The 19,331-nt window shown below is 49.6% G+C and overlaps 1 protein-coding gene across 1 annotated transcript in view; it reads right to left on the minus strand.

Moving 5' to 3' along the window:
- LOC112827628 (bactericidal permeability-increasing protein-like) overlaps nucleotides 1–9,045 on the minus strand; it is a 25,157-nt gene extending 16,112 nt beyond the window's left edge. Inside the window, exons 1-6 of the mRNA XM_025876265.2 lie at nucleotides 8,846–9,045; nucleotides 7,242–7,356; nucleotides 5,820–5,948; nucleotides 4,242–4,403; nucleotides 2,952–3,015; nucleotides 709–772 (exon numbers count right to left, since the gene is read on the minus strand). Of these exons, the coding sequence (XP_025732050.2) occupies nucleotides 709–772; nucleotides 2,952–3,015; nucleotides 4,242–4,403; nucleotides 5,820–5,948; nucleotides 7,242–7,356; nucleotides 8,846–8,975 (664 nt within the window). The 5' untranslated portion in view covers nucleotides 8,976–9,045. The remainder of the gene's footprint in view (nucleotides 1–708; nucleotides 773–2,951; nucleotides 3,016–4,241; nucleotides 4,404–5,819; nucleotides 5,949–7,241; nucleotides 7,357–8,845) is intronic.
- Between the last annotated feature and the right edge of the window lie 10,286 nt (nucleotides 9,046–19,331).

Genomic DNA, 19,331 nt, shown 5'->3' on the forward strand with positions numbered 1-19,331 from the left:
AAGAAGAAGAAGAAGAAGATAGCAGGAGGGGAAGAATGAAGGGGGGGGAATCAGAGGGGGAGATGAACCATGAGAGACGATGGACTCTGAAAAACAAACTGAGGGTTCTAGAGGGGAGGGGGGTGGGGGGATGGGTTAACATGGGGATGGGTATTAAGGAGGGCACGTTCTGCGTGGAGCACTGGGTGTTATGCACAAACAATGAATCATGGAACACTATATCAAAAACTAACGATGTAATGTATGGTGACTAACATAACAATAAAAAATTTAAAGTAAAATAAATAAATAAATAAATAAATAAATAAATAAATAAATAAATATGGGTCCCTCCTTAAGCCCTTCCTTCTCATGTTAGAAGGGACGAAATGAGGCTCAGAAATATAACTTGTCCAAGACGGCACAGCGGGTGAGTGATGGAGCTGGGACTCCAACCCAAATCATTTTCCTGCTTGCTGAGGCCAAACCTTGGACACCGCAAATCCCTGGGTGGGGGGTGGCTGGGGGGGCGGGGCTTGGGCGGTGCCTGGGGACGGAAGGCATCTTAAACGTGCTCAATGTGCTCACACCATGTGCTGCCCAGCCTAGTCTGCAGGGAGGGAACCCAGCCAGCAGTTTGGGGAACTCGCTGGCTCCAGCACACGGTCCCTGTTTCCCAGCCCCCCTGCCCCTTGTACCCCAGCTGTCCTGACTTCACCCAGTGCTCACCTCGCAGTGTCTTTAAATAAGACTGCAGCTTGGAGGACACGGAACTGGTCACTATCTGGCAGATCTGGAGAGAACCAAAGAAGTGATCAGTGAGGGCCGCCCTTAATGGAAACTGTCCTTTGGGAATAAGGAACCTGACATGTTTTCTTTTCCTTGAATGTTTCTTTGAAGGAGGGAGGGAGGGAAGGGAGGAGGGAGGGAGGAAGGACAGAAATGTAGGAGGGAGAACATTGGTTTCCTAGAGTGTTTCTATCACACAAGATGTGTGACTCTGCACGCCCCAAGAATATCATCCTCTAGGAGCCTGTGACTCTGCCACATGGCCCAGGGGTGAGGGGGGCAGCACATCTGGGAGCTAGGGCCCGGCTGAACACCTGGGCTACTGCCTTCCGAGGCCACTCACCCAGGAGGGCCACCAGATGGCTCCAAACCACAGCAAATCACACCACAGCCTGGAGCCCATCTTCCTGCTACAGCCCCTCTATGCTCCTTCCTACCTGCCCTCCCCCCCAGCCCCCCTCCCCACAGACACACAGAGCATCCCTCAGACACCTACTCTTCGCTCTGCATTCCTGGGGAGCCAACTGCCCAGCTCACTCCTCTTCATTTCTAGTTCTTGCTACTATCATGGATACCCTGACTTCTCCTTTATCCATCCATCCGTCCATCCATCCATCCATCCATCCATCCATCCATCCATCCATCCATTCAGCCAGCCACTCAAGCCAGCACTGTCTTCTAAAGAATATCTTATTATGATTAAGAGCTTCACCTCTGAGGTGGGATGGCCTGGGTTTGAACCTCAGTACTATCACTTCCCCCTCGGTGCCTCAGTTTACTCATTTGTAAAATGGGGAAAATCATGACCCCCGCCACCGGTCATAAGGATTTTGTGTGGATTAGGTGCCGGGATCCTTGTAGAGTTCTAGGCATTGTGCCGAGCCCACCCCATATACGTAGTGCCCTCTCGCGCCTTCTCCCCATCACCATTGCTATCTGACAGCAGTGCATTCGTACTTTTTAGCTTGGCTGCTTTTGGGGGGCCACTCTTATGGTGTTACCAAGAAATACTCTCTTTTGATAGTTCCGGTGCTAAATGCTAACATTCTCCTCTTACTATTACTTAATTGCAAAGACAGTTGAACCATGGGTTAACCAGGCTGGGGGGTGAGCACACCACCTGCATTACCTCAGTAATCCTTCCGGCAGCTTGGTGCCAGAGGTATTAACGTCCTCATTTTGCAAATGGCGAAACTGAGGTTCTGATATTTGCTCAAGGTTACAAAGCTAGTTAGGCCCTGGGGCCAGAATTAAAACCCAGAGATTCTGACTCTGAAACCCATTCTATAATCTACTGTGTTATTATGCATTGTGACAACCATGCACTGTTTTTTTGTTTTAAGACTTTGGTAGAATGCCTTCAGACTGATGATCTGATTTGACTGATGTCTCCCTACCCCCATCGTTGGTGCCTTCGCCTGGAAACCCAGTGGCTCGCATCCAGAAGACCGTACAGCTTCCTCAGTCCCCCTGACATGCCCTGCCCCATCTTTTGGCCCCTCCAGTCATTCTCATGGCAACCCCAGAAATTTCTCTAAAACACAGATCTGGCCAGGTCACCCCCTTGCCTAAAATCTTCAATGGCTCCCCATTGCCCTTGACTCACTTGGCCTGTGAGACAGGCTCAGGGCATTCCTGGGAGCTAATGGTTCATTCATGGAAAACCAGGGCAAGGAATGGCCCCTTTTTCTCAACTGAAGAAGCTGGCCTGGGTGGATTTAGGGTAAGGGCAGGGTTGGGAATGCTGGTTGGCACCAGTCCCAGCCCTAGGGAATGGTTTGCTGGCACTCTAGCCTACCGGCTTCCTCAACTGCACGTCTTCCGTCTTCCGGGTGGGGAGCACCCAGAAAGGGGTTTGGGGTGTGGCAGGGATGGGGGAGGAGGCCGGAGGACTTTGAGAAGAAGCAGGGCGAGGCAGGAGAAGGCAGTTTGCCTGAAGGAAGGAATGTGGAAGGAAGAGCAGGGGTGGTGTAGCAGGAGTGGGGCGAGTCCGCTGAGGCTGTATGCTGGGACCCTTTCTTGGCTCTTGCTGGACTCCTCATGACTGGTTTCTAAGTTGGACCTGTGGTTTCAAAGAACTGTGAGGACCACAGAGGACTGGTCCTCTGGGGCGAGAGCCAAAGAATTCAGTGATGCATACACTGAGGCCTCCCCCCGCCCCCCGCCCGCTCTGTCGGTCTTACCTTGCTGGTCATGGTATTTCGGATCGAAGACTCTATTTTTTTGTGGAAGAGTTGTATCAGCCACCTGAAGATTGACATGTGGAGACATGCATGAGGCTTCCCAAGTGTCCCGGGGCTGCATTCGGGAGCCTGCCTCATGTGGGAAGCCTTCCTCCCCTTCTAAATACCCTAGGCACCCTTGTTCCTGGGCTTTAACCGCACACATACACCCCCATTAGATACTTGGCCCTCTGGGTGCAGTGACTCGTTTATGAGTTTATTTCCTCAATTGGTGCATAGCTGGACCCCCACCCTGTCTCAGCCTCTTTCCTTGTTACTGCTCTCACTCTTGGCACTCCCGCCACACTGTTCTGCTGTATCCTCTTGTGTTCTGTGCTGCCTCCCACCACAGGGCATTTGCACATGCTGTTCCTGCTGTTTAAAACACCCCCGTCCCCAACATCCACCTAATTAACTCCTACTTATTCTTTTCATTTCAGTTCAAATGTCATTTCATCAAGGAAGAACCAGCCAGCCTCCAGACTAGGTCAGATCCTCCTGTTCTATGTCTTCGTAGCACTTTGTGCCTCTTTTTCTTAGTTCTTATATCCTTTTGTAATTCACTGTGAGCCATTCACCAGCGCAATGGTTTGATTAATGTTTATCTTCCCCACTGGGCAGGAAGCTTCAAGAGAACGGCTGTGTGGCTAAGAGTCTACAGCCAGAGAGTTCTGAGCTGAATCCCTTTTCAACACTCACTAGGTTTGAAAACTCAGGATATTTCCTATTCTCTCTCTGCCTTGGTTTTCTCCTCTGAAAATGGGGGTAGTAATAGACTAACTTCATTGTGTGGATTGGTTGAGACAATTCACAAGCTTAAAAGAATGCTTGGCACACAATGACGTGTGCCACTGGTAGCTATTGCTGAATTTTAATTGGCCACTGCTATTTCCTGAGCACGAGCCTGGTGCACAACAGATTCTTAGATGACATTTCTTGAGCGGATACATACATGCCTATGGATAGGTGGTGAGGATTGTATAGTTTTGGTGCACGTAAAGTGGGTAGCCCAGAGCCAGGGGCATCATACATGCTCAGTAGTCTGTTGAATGAATGTTGGATGAACAAGCGACTCCTTGAGGCAGGGAGGGTGTCTGCTCTGTCCATGGACCCTGTCCCTCCCCTACACCTGAGGCCCCTGTACGAGACCTGGCAAGGAGGGGGCACTTGGCATGTTTTCTGAATACAGAGATGATTAGGACAGTGCTTCCTGAGGTCCCTCCTCCCACCCACAGTCCCAGGAGATCATACCCCATCTTGCCGCCTGAGATGTGCACGCGGACACTGTTGATATGGTTGCTGCAGCTGGAACAGGTGGCGGTGGGGAGGCCTGAGGCGGGGTCAAAGCCCAGCTCCAGACCAGCCGAAATGGAGATGCCCGTCACACTCAGGTCAAAGTTGCCCTTGGCTTTGCTGAAGGAAAACACGGACAAAAGAATTGGAGCAAGCACTTTCTTCCCCACTGCCACTCAAACTGCAAGCTTGCGCTGGCAGGTAGGTTTTGCTATTTGAGATGGAGTTCAGAGAGGGGAGGCAGCCTGCCCAAGGTCACACAGCACTGAGCGAAGTGTGGGTCCGTGTCTGCCTGGTGGAACGCTGCTCTGACGCACTGCCTCTGCCCTTGCTGAGTGGCTTTGGGTGTCTTAACAGCTCTGAGGTCCAGTTGCCTCACCTAGACCCTTGGCTAGTGGTGGAACACTGGCTTTGCCCCTAAAAATCTGGGGGCTTGGGGATCCAGGACTTTAATTAATTAATGCTCTCATTAGTGAAATGGGGTTAATAACTTCTCCTTCAGGGATGAAACGAGTTTGGGTAAGATAGTGGACCTAAATGTATTTTGTCAACTCTCCTTCAATATGATGAAGTTTTTTTTTTTTTTTTTTTTTTGCCATCAGTGAGTGAAATGACAGATGCGAAAGAGCCCACGTGAAGAACTAAGCGATTCTTACTGTGGGGAAGGGACAGACCGTGCAGTCCTTGTACGGGAGGGCAGATTCGTGTCCCTCTCCCCAGAGTGCCTTCTCCTCCCTCCATTTTGCCCCTGGACTCCCCACCAAGGAGTCGAGGAAGTGATCGGTCATTCTGAGCCACCACCACTAGAGGGCAGGCTCACCTTGTGGGGAACCCAATATGTAGCGTTAGAGTTGTAGTCTGGATGATTTGCCTCAATGTTTCACCCCTTTCCCTATCTTAGGGGGAGCTGTGTGCATTTCCAGGCTCTTGACTTTGGGCTTGGCCACACGACTTACTTTGGCCAATGGCATATGAGTAGAACTGACCATAGACCCGTTCTGAGTCTAGGCCTTAGGGGGACCTATGTGTTTCCAGTTGCCCTGTCTGCACGTCTGCCATCACCAAGGATATGCTCTGAGTAGCCCACTGGTCTAAGGAGGAGGAGAAAGAGATACATGTGGAGCAGAGCTGCCTCAGCTGAGCCCAACCCAGATCAGCAGAACCCCAGCTGACACATAGATACAAAGTGATAATACATGATTGTTGTTTTCAGGGGCTGAGTTGAGGGTGTTTTGTTACATAGCAATAGCCAACTGATAAAGGGGTAAATGAATGATTCCACTTAGCCTTCCGTCCTAAGCCACATGTACCAACTCTTGACAGTGTTTTGCATTGTGATGTGGACAAATCCTCAGCTATTAATCAAGGCTATGTTGAAACTTCATACATGAAAAATGCCCCCAGGAACCCTGTGGGGACAAGTGGTGATAGGTTAGGCAAAAATTTGGCATTCCTGTGATCCTGGCTCTCACCCCTTCCAAATATCACCAAGAGCTCACCCCACACACTCAATAAACCCCAAGCTTGGAGACTCACATGAATTTCTTTCGGGCCTTCCATTTTCCACTGATCTTCATGTTGGCATTTATGATGGAGACATCAAGGCCCTTATTGGGCACTAGTCTTATCTGGGAACTGGGAAGCTGGAATCCACGGACAACCATGCTGTGAAGAAGAAATGCTCTGTTAGCCTCCTGGGGGTCCACACAAGGACTCAGTTAATGGTTAGTGCAAAACCACCCCCACCCTCAACCCTGCACCGTATCCATTCCAGGAGAACCCAGAAGCTATAAGAGCAGCCTTGGAAACTCTGTGGGCCTTGGGCAGAGTAGCTAGGCTTTAAAGTCAGACAAATCTGCATTAGAATCCTGTTCTTCAGTGTACTATTGGTGACCCTGGGCATGTCACTTAATCATCCTGAGCCTTGGTTTTCTCATTTGTAACATGGGCATAATAATCTCCATCTTGCAGGAAGTGTGACGATCAATGAGGATAATACATGTAATCTCAACTGGCTGCAAGTTCTATAAAAGGCTGGAATGTGTCTCTCTCGGTTCACTGTTATAGCAAAGCCTGCTGCAACACACACATAGTAGGTGCTCAAAAATATCTGTTGAATGAATAGGTGTATAAAATTCTGTAGAAGACATTTGGGGGTTTTCTTCCCACTACCCACACCCCCTTCTCATGGTACTAGAGCTGCCTTTTTACTTTGGGGGAACCCCCCTCACATCTACTCTCTGTCACTCCAAAGAAAGTTGACTTCACCTCCACCTTCACGGGGTGGAGCTTTGGACTCAGGCGCAAGCTAGTTAGTGGAGGGTATTCCCTGGCCACAGTGATTGGTTCAGGGATGTGTACATAACCAAAGATGGGACAATCACAGGGAATCTTAGGGGTTTTGCTTGAATTGCAAGGGAAAAGTGCTCTCCTTCCACAGGATTCTCAGTGCTGAGGAAAGGCTAGTAGCCATCTTGCATCTTCAAGGGGACCCCCTACCTGAGAACTGGACCTTCGCAAGGGAAGAGATGCTGAAAAGTGGCAAGGCAAAAAGAGCGTCCAATGACATTTGGGGCTTACCTCAAGCTGAACCTGAAGCCAGACTATTCCAGAGACGTCTCAAGCATGTAAGCCAATAAATTCTGTCTTGGGCCATTTTAGATTAGGCTTCCTGTCCTTGAAAACAGCCCCCCGCCCAAATCCTATTGTTATATGGGCCTAGCACAGAGTTTGGGGGTTCATGACTCATTCCCCGTGCCTTGGGAGTCATGGTGAGTACCTTCTGTGGCCTCCTCCACACTCAGCTTGGGGGATTATATCCCCTTGGGGTGGTGTCAACACTAGTTTGTGGACCTTAACCTCTCTGAGTTTAGGAGTTTGGGGCTCTGTGGTTTAGGTCTTGGTGGCCCCAGACACCACAAGTTCTGTACGCTAAGGATTGAGCTCCGCAGGCCTTACCTGTAGAAGCTATAATGTCCTTTCCCGAGATGTTTGATCTTGAAGCTTCCCGAGAAGTCCGGGATCTTGATCTTCTCCAGCTCCTTCTGCAGCACGGCCACTCCTTGCTGGCAGGCTGAAGGGTGAGAACAGGGGTGATGGTCAGAGGCTCAGCCTGTCCCTGTCCATACCAGGGGTCAGTGAGGGTTTTCTGTAAAGGCTCAGATAGCAAATATCTTTGGCTTTGTGGCTCATACTGTCTTTGTCACACCCACTCTGCTCTGCTGTGATTGTCGGAAAGCAACCACAGACAATATGTAAATGGATGGGTGTGGCTATGTTCCAATAAAACTTTATTGATGGGACACTAAAATCTGAATTTCATATAACTTGCACGTCATGACATATTATTCTTTTGATTTTTTTCCAACCATTTAAAAATCTAAGATGTAAATGCCATTCTTAGTTCAATGGGCCATACAAAAACACGTGGTGGGACAGATTTGGCCTGAGGGCTGTCGTTTGCCAATCCCTGGTCTAAAATATCACCTTAAACACCCAGTCATGTGTCCTGTGAGTCTTTCTGGAACACTGACTCTGCACCTCCCTTGGCGCTATGCCCTCACGGGTAAGCCACCTCTTTGACTTTTGGCTTCACTCTCCGCAGGATCTTAGTGCCATTCTTTTTTTTTTTTTTTTTTTTTTTTTTTTGGCGACTCTGCCAGGACTCGAACCTCTGCTTGGGCCATTCCTGCTACCTACAAGACCCTCCCCTCCCACCTTCACCTGGTCAACTTCCCGTCCGCTCTATCATCACTTCCCCCAGGAACCTGCTCGGAGCCAGCAGACAAGAGCAATCCGCCTTGTCATCATTCTCATAATGCATCTCCTTTGGAGGCCCCGTTACTTCCCAGTCCCTCCTCCAAGCTTCAGTTTGCTCATCTGTAAATTGTTGCTAGTTAACAATATGTCCCACCCAGGGTTGACATAAAGATGAAAGGAGATGGGGTATGTAAAGCGCCTGGCCCAGATCTGAGCGGGTCAGCATGGGGCTGTTCCAGGCCACGCTTTCCTAGGTCTGGGCCTGGGTGAGTGGCCTGGAGGGAGCCTCTCTGGGGCATCCAGATGGGTCATGTGCACAGTATGGCTGTGCCAAGCCCCTACCCTGGAGGAGACCTTGAAGAAGGCTCTCCTCATTCTCCCCTTCCTCATCACTCAGCCTCCTCACAGGGCCTGGGCTCTGCCCATGCTGGAGACTGAGCCAGGGATCTCGAGGCAGATGGTAAGACTGAGAACCAGCTCTGGAGGGAAGAGAAGGGCCTAGAAGCCCGAGTTGGCAGCTGGGTAGAGAGAGGGAAGGGACCGCAAGGACCCTCGGGGGCCTGAGCGCTGGACTTGGAGTCCTCCAGACCAACACTCTGATCCCAGCACTGCCACCTTGCAGCTCTGTGACCTTGGGCAACTCACCTAGTCTCAGTTTCTTCATCTATACGATGGGGGTAAGAGGGCCTCCTTTGAGGAGCAGTGAGCAGGCTATGCACTGGAATTAAAGGGCTGCACACAGCAGGTGCTCAATAAGTGCTCTTTAAGGGTGGAAGAGGAGGGAAGGAAAGTCATCTGATTACCATAGTCCAGGCCTTTCTGGGTGATCCTGGCCACGACGCCGGGGTTGGTGGCCGCCATCACAGCTGTGCCCAGGGTGGCGAGCACCAACAGGGCTGCCCATCTCAGCACGCTGTCAGGTTCTCTGGCCATGTCTTCGTTCTCCGACGCTGCCAAAGCCTGGAGGCCTTGGAGGGGAGCCAGGGATCTATAAAGGACCTGGCTGGGGAAACGCAAGCCAGTTGGATGTAGAAAGGAGGAAGGAAATGGGTGGGGGCGGGAGAGGGGGAGGACTGCTGCCTGTCATGGTTGGAGCCCCAGGGGCAGCCAGAAGGGGAGCCTGGGAGTTGGGAGGGGGACGCGGTGTGTGTGGGGGTGTGCCTGTGAGTGTGTGCCTGCCTGTGGGTGCGCATGTGTGTGTCTATGTGCGTGTATGTGTGTGTGTGTGGTGTGTATGCGGGGGTCGAGTGTGGGATGTGTGTGTATGGGGGTGGTGGGGGGGCATGTGTGGGATGTGTGTGTGGTATGTGTGTATATAATAGGATGAGACTTCTGGTTCTGGCATCATTCTCCTCCCTAAGCATTCCCATGCCCCTCCCTGAGCCCTCACCCAAATCCCTCCACCTAAAAGCTTCACTGAAGCTGGGTCCTGGGTACATCAGGATTTATTACATTTTTCTTTTTTTCCCCATACTGAGGTATAATGGACACATAAAATTGTATACATTTACAGTATACAACGTGATGATTGCCACAACCAAGCTAATTAACACATCCATCACCTCACACAGCTATCATTTTTGTGTGTGGGGGGGAAGACATTTAATCTACTCACTTGGCAAATCCCAAGTATACAATATAGTATTCTTAACTAATACCATGCTGTACATTAGATCCCCAGGACTTACTCACTTTACAACTGGAAGTTATATTTTCCTTTCCACTTTTGATATCCTTGATATTTTCCATAGTAAAACATTTTAAATAACAGGCCCTTTAGCATTTTCTTGTCCTAAGAGACAGTAGTGGTAATAATTAAATGCTTGAATTTTGGAGTCCAGTATCTTAGCTGTGGTTTTAAATCACAGCTCTGCCACTCTCTGGTGGTTTGACCTTGGTCAAGCCCCTTAACCTCTCTGAAACTCAATTTCCTCTTCTGTAAAGTGGGGATAATCAGAGTACCCTCCCTCCTTGGATTTCTGTGAAGACAGAAAGGGCTTTAAGCCATGTAAAGCACTTAGCACAATGCCCCCCCCGCCCCCGCATAATAAGCACAGAAATGGTAGCTATTAACATCTCTCTGACTTTAAAAGTAATCCAGGTTCATCAGCCAAAATGTGAGAAAGAACCAAGAGAATAAAAATTGCATGCGATCCCCGGTTCTAGAGACAAGCAGAGGTGTTTTGTGTCTTTTAGAGTATCCCTTCCCCCAGTTTTGGTAAGCATAGATAGAGTGTGGTTTTTTTTTTTTTTAATAAACAAAAATGGGATCACACTGGTCAGTTTTGTCAAGTTCCCCTTTCTCAGTAATCAGTATGTAGTGAATGTTCTCCCCCAGCACTAAATATCCTCCTACACACACCATATATCATTGCTTCCTCATCCTACAGTTTTCTTCACCCAGCTTTTGTTTTTGCTCCTTTATACCCCTTCCTTAGACAGATGTGGAACCTGCGGCTTGGAGAGGGGAAATGTTCTTCCTACAGTCACTCAGCTAGCCGCTAGCAGAGCTGTGACTCAAACGCAGACCCCAGACCGCCAGGAGCGTCCCACTTCAGCCTGAGTTCTTCAGCGCTTCCGGGGGTGGGGGGGTGGGGGGGTACGTAGACACTCCCCACCCCCAATCACGCTTTCCGGTCGGGTCTCTGTCTGCTGGGCCCCTGCCCTTCCCTTTGCCCGCAGCCTTAAGCCTTGGGTGGGCGGGAACCCCGCCGGGCAGCCAGCTCGGTCTCCATGGTGATGAGAGAAGGGGCGGGGCTGCGGAGGGGGAGGCCAGCTTCTCTCCTGCTGAGTCCCCATCAGCCCCCTGGCGCCCGGTCTCCCAGACTCTAATTTTATGAAAGTCTAATGAAGCCCGCTGAGCAGGGAGGATGTAAGACCTGAGTTGTTTAGTTTTTGTTTTGTTTTTCTTCCTTCTCTTTGCCCGGTTCTAAAAGGTTCTCCCTTCCTGCCCCCATCCACAACAAGAATCCTTCTGGCTTGTTTAAGAGTGAAAACAGTGGCCCCGTACAGAACATCTACTGTGTGCCAGACGCTTTACATATATTATCTCCAGGCGTAAAAACAACCCTCGAGGGAGGCATGAGAGGGAGGGGTGATTATTCTCCATTTTGGAGTTGAGGAAACTGAGCCATTATGTCCCTGTCAAAGTCACACCGCCTTTCATGGAGACAAGACTTCTTCCCCTTACTTGGGGCAGTTCCCAGGAGGACTTGTCACCCCGAGTCCTCACCCTAACTCTACTTTCCTGGGCCCGCCGAGTCAGATGTCTGCGCCTGTACAAGGAAGATAGCTCTAGGCAACAGCCAAAACACATAGGTGGATGATTTGTCAAAAAATTAGATTTTTAAAAAAGACTTTATTTATTTGAGAGAGAGAGAGAGAGAGAGAGAGGGAAAGCACGAACAGGGGGAGGGGCAGAGGGAGAAGCAGGCTCCCCGCTGAGCAAGGAGCCCGATGCCATGCCAGACTTGAACCCAGGACCCCAGGATCATGACCTGAGCCGAAGGCAGACACTTAACCCACTGAGCCACCCAGGACCCCCCAAAATTAGGTTATCTTACATAGTTTTGAACACTTGCAGTTCTAACTGCCCCAAATTCCCGAGTCTCCTGGCCCAGTCAGGGGTTGCACCTGTGAGGGTGTCAGTCAGGAAAGGAGCATTACGATGGAACTCATGTGACTATGACTTACATTGCCACAAAAACGAAATCTTAAAACCAACTGGCAAGTTTCTGAATAAGTCACCTCCCCCAGCTTCCCTCTGGTGGCTCATGGCCAGCCAAATCCAGATGAGTCCATCAGTGACCCTCCAGCTTTCTTTTCAGTGCTGCCACTGGCTAAGGAGATGCCCCACTGCTTCAGATCTGACTCTCTACTCTGTATGAGTGACAATGTTTTCAACCCAAGTAACAGAAATCCCCAATTTACATTGGCTTCAACAATAAGCACATTATCTCAGAGAAATCCAAAGAGAGAGGGCAGATTAAAGTTCTGGCTGTTTCAGCAGCTAGCAGACATTTACCATTTCTCCATCTCTCTGCTCTGTTAACCTAGTGTCTCAGATTTAGTCTCACACTGACTCCTTTCATGGCTGTAAGATGGCTGTAGCAGCTCCAGCCATCACAACTAAGCAAGCTTCCTCCAAAGCCTCTTCCTCCTCTGCTCTTCTTCCTCTTCTTCTTCTTCTTCTTTTTTTTTCTTTTTGGTCTTTTTCTTATTATTGTAAAATAGTTCAAACATATACATAGGAATAGACTACCCGGGTTTGTAAAATCTTAACATTATGCCATATTTACTTCCTAGACTTTCTTCTAGTTCTATGAATTTTCATATATGTGTAGCTATAGGTAACCAGGACCACATTAAGGATTAGGATATGTCCATCATCCGTGCACACTCTCTTCTGTTATCCTAGCTCAACATGGCTGAAAGCATAAGGAAAATACAGTATCTCTGCAGGAATTCTAAGTGGGTCGATCAAGAGTTGGTGAATTCAGGGGCTGGTTTTGTCCATTTTTCTACTCTGTGGTCCTTAGGATGTTGACTTTTCCCAGAGGAAAGTGCATTGGGTTTGGAGCTGGTGGACCTGGCTCTATTGTTCCAGCCAGGCTACCCACTCTGTGTGACTCTGATCAAGCTCTTTGACCCTTCTGAAATTTATCCTTATTTAAAGATGGGGAAATAGTGCCCATTATGTGGTGTGTTCTGGGGATTAAATGAGGTAAAGTGTGAATCAATTTGCACAGAGAAGTTGCTCAGTGCCTAGTCTTAATTCAGCTTTCATCACTAACTGGCTGGAGAGTCCTGGAGCCCCCAGGAAAACACACCAGGGGCACCACAAATGGAGCTCTCAGTCCTCTGAGCTTTGGGTTTGGGCTGGGTATGTGCGCGAGAGAGGAATCCATGGCTCACATCGACTCCTTTTTTTTTTTTAAATTTTTTATTGTTATGTTAATCACCATACATCATTAGTTTTTGATGTAGTGTTCCATGATTCATTGTTTGTGCATAACAGCCAGTGCTCCACGCAGAATGTGCCCTCTTTAATACCCATCACCAGGCTAACCCCCAACCCCTCCCCTCTAGAAACCTCAGTTTGTTTTTCAGAGTCCATCATCTCTCATGGTTCGTCTCCCCCTCTGACTTACTCCCCTTCATTCTTCCCCTCCTGCTATCTTCTTCTTTTTCTTTTTTCTTAACATATATTGCATTACTTGTTTCAGAAGTACCGATCTGTGATTCAACAGTCTTGCACAATTCACAGCGCTCACCATAGCACATACCCTCCCCAATGTCTATCACCCAGCCACCCCATCCGTCCCAGCCCCCACCACTCCAGCAACCCTCAGTTTGTTTCCTGAGGTTAAAAATTCCTCATACCAGCGAGGTCATATGATACATGTCTTTCTCTGGTTGACTTATTTCACTCAGCATAACACCCTCCAGTTCTATCCACGTCGTTGCAAATGGCAAGATCTCGTTCCTTTTGATGGCTGCATAATATTCACATCGACTCCTTTTGTGGTGCTGTGAGCAGTGACCACTTCCCACACAGAAAAGCAAATCAAGAGCATGGGCTGGGAAACTTATAGGCCTGGGCCCAAGTCCCAGCTCACCCTCCACCTGCTCCATGTGTGAGTTTGAGCCAGCAGCCCAACCTGGCCGAACCTCAGCTTCCTCCTTTCTCCCCACTCGATCCTCAAGCACAGGTCCCTCATGGAGATCCAACCCCAAGGTACAGTATCTAAAAGGCAATCAGACACTGCACTGTGTAGATAACCCCTCGGGAGGGTGTCTCGCCTACCTTGTCATGCTAAAAATGTGTCTGTCTCTTGAGCTTTGGCCTCATAAAAGGGCTCCTTTGGGTACCCTACTCCTGGAGGTGTGGGCAGATCCTCCTCATGGTAATTTTGCCACTGCTGTACTTTCTGCAGTCCCAGAGCAGATCACAAGATGTATTTCATGGTAAACAAATGAAAGAAGGGTCAGAATCCAGAGCATAAATTCCAGATGGTAAGTGTTTGGAGCCTGAGAAGGACAAGTGCAGCCTGAGCTGACAATCTTGCAAGGCTTCCAAAAGGAGGCGATCTTGGCCCTGGGGTGGAAGCCCACCTGGGTGTGGGGCTGGTAAAAGGCTCGCTTCTCACACTGAAGCCACTGGATTTGTGCAAGGGATAGTTTCTGCAAAGAGCCGAAGTCTGGGAATGGAAAATAGAATTGCTCTCCCAGGGGGGAACTGGGAGAGTGTTGCTCTTACTTCTTCCCCTCTGAAGAGCTTCACCTCTGTTACAACATTGGCTCTAGCAGGCTGGGCCTCCTCCAGCCTGAGGGAGGATCACAGGAAGTCAAGCAACATGCTGTTGCCAAATGGCCAAGGGCCTCCAACATCCAAGGCCAATTCCCCTCAGCCTCATTAGGAAATCGGTATGTGTGCTCAGCCAGCCCCAGGGTCCGAGGAGGGTCCCAGAGAGAACTGTTGCATGGCTCCCTGCCTGGCCCTGCCCAGGGGTGGTCAGAACACAGAGCTGGAGACAGTCAGGCTGGGACTAAAGGGGGCCACTGAGGAAGTGCCCCTCTGGATGCCAGGCTCCTCATCCATAAGAGCAGTCTCCATCTTTGGAGGGCTTAAACCGTGCCAGAGACAAAGCCAAGCCTTTGGTAACATTGTCTTTTAATCCTCACCCATCCTGGAAGGTAGGTCTCATTGGCTCCATTTCACAGATGAGAAGACTGAGGCTCAGAGCAGTTAACCAGCTCTCCCAAGGCCACGCAACTGAGAAGGGGCAAAGGGATGTTGAAGGCTTCAGAATGAAGGGAGGGGGGCATCCTGCTGGGTTGTGTGATGGGGCGACTAAGGAATGCCAGGACCCCTGGAGAAACATGTCCCCTGTGCAGGCACCTGCCATGGATAGGTGTGGGGGTTGGGCAGACCAGGTGGAGGGAACGGCTCCAGCAAAGGCACTGAGGGTGAAAATCCCCCCTGGGGCTGCAGTGTGGACTGCAAGGGGGAAGGTGCTGGGGAGGCCCATGGGGTCATGGTGTGGTCTTGCTCTTGGAGACCAGTGACCGCCCAAGCTTTTCAAGTATGAAGGTCCTCCCATGACAGTAGTTAGATCTGCAGCTGGTAGACTGAAGAAAACCACTGGAAATTCAGCAACCCTTTTAAATGAATTTACATTTTTCTGGCTTCCAATTTGCAGGCATTTGAAATAAGGAAGCCAGGGGTCATGTTTGATGATATTTGATCTTTTGGCTAAGGGACCTCTGAATGCCCAAAACTTGCCCTGCCTGTTCCCTGCCCCCTGGGCCTCACTACACCTGGGAGCTGAACCCAGAGACTGTCGTGCTCAGAAACAAAGCAACGATTCATTGTCAGCTGGGCCAGTGGCCAGTGGCTGAGCTGGGCAGGAGCACAGAAGGCGGTGGGATGGGCCTCTCCCCACCGTCCAGCCCTCCTCCCAGCCTCCAGCTGACCTCTGTGCAGCAGAGGGTAGAAATCCCAAGGATGACTGGTTTGGCTAGAGGGAGAGAGGGAGAGAGTTTGGGAGTCCTTACTGGTCACATAGCACGATTTGAAGAACAGAAAAAGGGAACCTGGATGTGTGTGGCCCTTTAGCCACAGTCCTTAGGAAACAAGGGCCTACCTGTGTCCTAGATCCAGCCAACCAGAGCAGCAATTCCAAATTCCTAGGGGTGGGGGAAGGACCAGAGAGCAGAAAGGCAGGTGGAGATGAATGTTTCTTCCCCCCAAATGGGGATGTGTGGGCCCCCAGACAATCCTTCGTGGCTACGTGGGTTTGCAGACCCTTGGGAAGACTTGAGAGCCTCTGTCCCCAACCCCACTGCCAGTATCCACAGCCTGGGGGCCAGGACTTCCTTGGTGACAGTTGGAACCATTAAGCATTCTGAACAGAGATGTGCTTTTGTTATTAGGTAACATTTATGGGGCACTAACTGTATGCAAACAAAACACAATGCCACCTGTGCTTCTCAATTAATTTTTTTAAAGTTTTTATTTATTTATTTGTCAGAGAGAGAGAGTGAGCACAAGCAGGGGGAGCAGCAGACAGAGGGAGAGGGAGGGGCAGACTCCCCGCTGAGCAGGGAGCCCGATGCAGGGCTTGATCCCAGGACCCCGGGAACATGACCTGAGCTGAAGGCAGACACTTAACTGAAGGCAGATGCTTAACGGACTGAGCCACCCAGGCGTCCTGCCTCTCAATTAATTTTAATAAAGTTCACTCTGCCTTCACATTAGAGGCCTGGAGAACTTCCCATGATTCCATAAGTCAAACTTTTATCCTTTCCATAAATTCCTTTTCTGCTCCAGTTAGCCACAGTTGGCTTTCTGTTGCTTGCAGTTAGGAACCGGCTTAGTGCAATGCCCGTGTCTGTGTGTCTGTCTGTGTGTCTGTGTGGCGTGCACGAGCACGCCCATGTGGCTGGCAGGAACTGAGGGGGCCACGGCAATAAGTACCTCCCAGGGCAGTGTCCTGGGGTCTGTTCCCAGATGTCTGTAGTCTGTAGGTGGAGGCTTCTTTTCTGAGAGAAAAGACAGACAAGCATTTACAAAATGTTTCTATGTACCAGATATCATTTAATTCTTTCCGCCAAGGAAGGGGGTAACATTCATTTTCACAGCTAAGACACTGAGGGTCAGGAAGGTCTGCAGGCCTCAGAGCTACTAACTGGTGGAGCTGAGGCGAAGTCCAAACCGTGGCCTCCTCCCAAAGAGCCCACTTCCTGCTGCTGGAAGCTCCCACAGGTGGCCTGAGGACTAAGCGGCTGGGAGGTAGCCAGGTGGGGGCTGACAGAGCTCTGTGACGATGTCTAAAGACCCGGAGAAAACCCTGGCCACACACCATCCCGCCGTGCTTCCCAGCACATCAGCGGATTCTGACCTGGGCCATCCTTGGCATCCGAAAGACATGAGTCCAGGAGGCTCCTAGAGAGCCGGCCGGCCATCAGGAGCCTACTGTGCACCTTGTCCTGTGCTGTACATTCCCCAAGGGGTGAACACCACGGGACTTCTGCCTGGAACTTGCTGGCAATGCCCCTGGGAATGAGATGACCACTGTAAAATGGGGTCGCCCTTGCTGAGCTCCTACTGTGTGCTGGGCCAGGGCTGGCTCTCTGCACTCTTCAGGGGGCACAGCTGTTGATGACTGGGAATGCTCAGTCTCTGCTCAAGCCCTGTCTGCTCGAGTCTGGCTTTGCCAACTCTGCTTCTTCCGTCTCCCGCCATCTGAGGAGGGGGCTGCAGGGTTTTCTTGGGTTCTGGATGGCAGAATGAGGAAGAAGAGGGTGGGGAAAGACCAAGGTCCTAGGGCTAGCTCTGGGGGACAGATCTGTAATCTGCATGTGAACAATGGGGATTCTTACCTATTTTGTTCCCTGATTTATTCCAAGATGGCTCCTGGCATATAGTAGGTGTTCAGTAAATGCCTGTTGGTTGGACGAAGAGAGTTTAAAGAAGGAGAAGCCCCAGAGAGCTGGTAGTGATGGAGGCAAGGGAAGTGGCTGGCTGAAGAGAAATATTAGACAGTGTTTTGTGGACTGCATATTCCCTTCAGGATGCTCTAAATCACAGTGAAGAACTTGAGGTGTTTTAAAATTATTTGGGGCATGTTGGGTGTGTGAGCCTGTGACTTCCACATGCCATGCAGTGGACCAGTAGGCTCATACATCCATCAGCTGGATTTTTACAACAATCTTTCTAAACATTACTGAGCACTTAAATGATGCCAGGTATGTTCTAAGCTCCTTGTATGTGCATACATGCACATATACACAGACAACATCCTGATGACGTAGGCACCATCTTTATCCCCATGTTACAGAGGAAGACATGGAGGCACAGAGAGGTTGAGTAACTGGCCTAGGGACACACAGTCAGGAAGTGATGAAATGGCCCTCTGGTGGGCCTTACACTCCTCTACAAAAGCCCAGGCAGCAGAGGAGGGGCGAGCGGGCTCTGAGGGGCAGGCTACCCTGAACGGGGCTTCTGAGTCTGAATTTCTGTCCCTCCGTCCAGTCTCCTGCCTTGTCGGCCCAGGGAGGAAAAATAAACATTGACAGGACGAGACTCAGGGTTCATCTGGGGGCTGCTGCTTTCCCAGCTGTGAAGTGGCTGCCTCCTCCCCGCTTCCTCAAGCCAGCGCTGGACTCCAGTGGTTCCAAGGAACCAGGACAAAGTGTGATCATCGTGGGAAAATTAGCAAACACAGGAGAAAAAGAAAATACAGATGAGCTGGAAGTCCTCCACTCAGAGAGACTCCTGGACGCCATTTATGATGCTTATCTGGCAGTTTGTCTTTCTACCATGTGTGCAGGTGTGTACGCAATACACACACACACACACACACACACACACACACACAGAGAGGCTTATTTTACAGTTGTAGAACATGAGCATTCATTGGACAATAGGGCGAATGTTATTCCATCTCATTAGATGTTCTCGCACGATGCATTTTTCTTTAGCTCTCACATTGCTGGTTTATTTTAATTTACAAGGGTATTATACACCGCACCTCTTGCAATTTGTGTTTTGTGATTGAGTTATAATTTGCATAAAGTAAAAAGCACCTTTTCTGGTGTTTACATCTGAATTTTGAGAGACTTGCAGCTGTGTAATCACCACCATAATCAATGTCTAGAACAGTTCATCCCAAACAAGTTCCCTGTACCTATTTGGAGTTGGCCCCTCCCAACACCCCAGTGCCTGGCAACCACTGATGTTTAATTTTCCTATAAATTTGCCATCTCTGGAACGTCATATAAAAGGGACCATAGAGTATGCAGCCTCTGAGTCTGGCTTCTTTCACTTTACACAGTGCATTGAGGTTAACCAGGAGCTGCATCTGTCAGCGGTGTTTCTTTTTATAGCTGAGTAATAATCCACCGTATGGATGTACCACAGTTTGTTTATCCATTCACCAGTTGAAGGAATCTGGCTTGCTTCCAGCTTTTGGTGATTATGATGACAGCTGCTATAAACATTCATGGACAGGCTTTTGTGTGAACTTATGCTTTTATTTCTCTTGTGGAAACTCCTTGGGGCAGGATTGCTGGATCCTATGGTATGAGCCTAAGCATATGCAACATTTTTTTTGGACTACGTAAAAAAAGGAAATGCATTTTATTTGTGCTTTTTGATATTGTTATAGCAACTCAAATAATAAACAACTAACAGCTTACTATAAATCCTTCCTTCTTTGTAATGTATGTACGTACATCCTCTAGATCATATGGAGGGGATTACACTACATATACTACTATATACTA

Source organism: Callorhinus ursinus, unplaced genomic scaffold (assembly GCF_003265705.2).
Source record: "Callorhinus ursinus isolate GAN/ISIS: 27379988/994484 unplaced genomic scaffold, GSC_fseal_2.0 scaffold38, whole genome shotgun sequence".
NCBI lineage: Eukaryota > Metazoa > Chordata > Mammalia > Carnivora > Otariidae > Callorhinus > Callorhinus ursinus.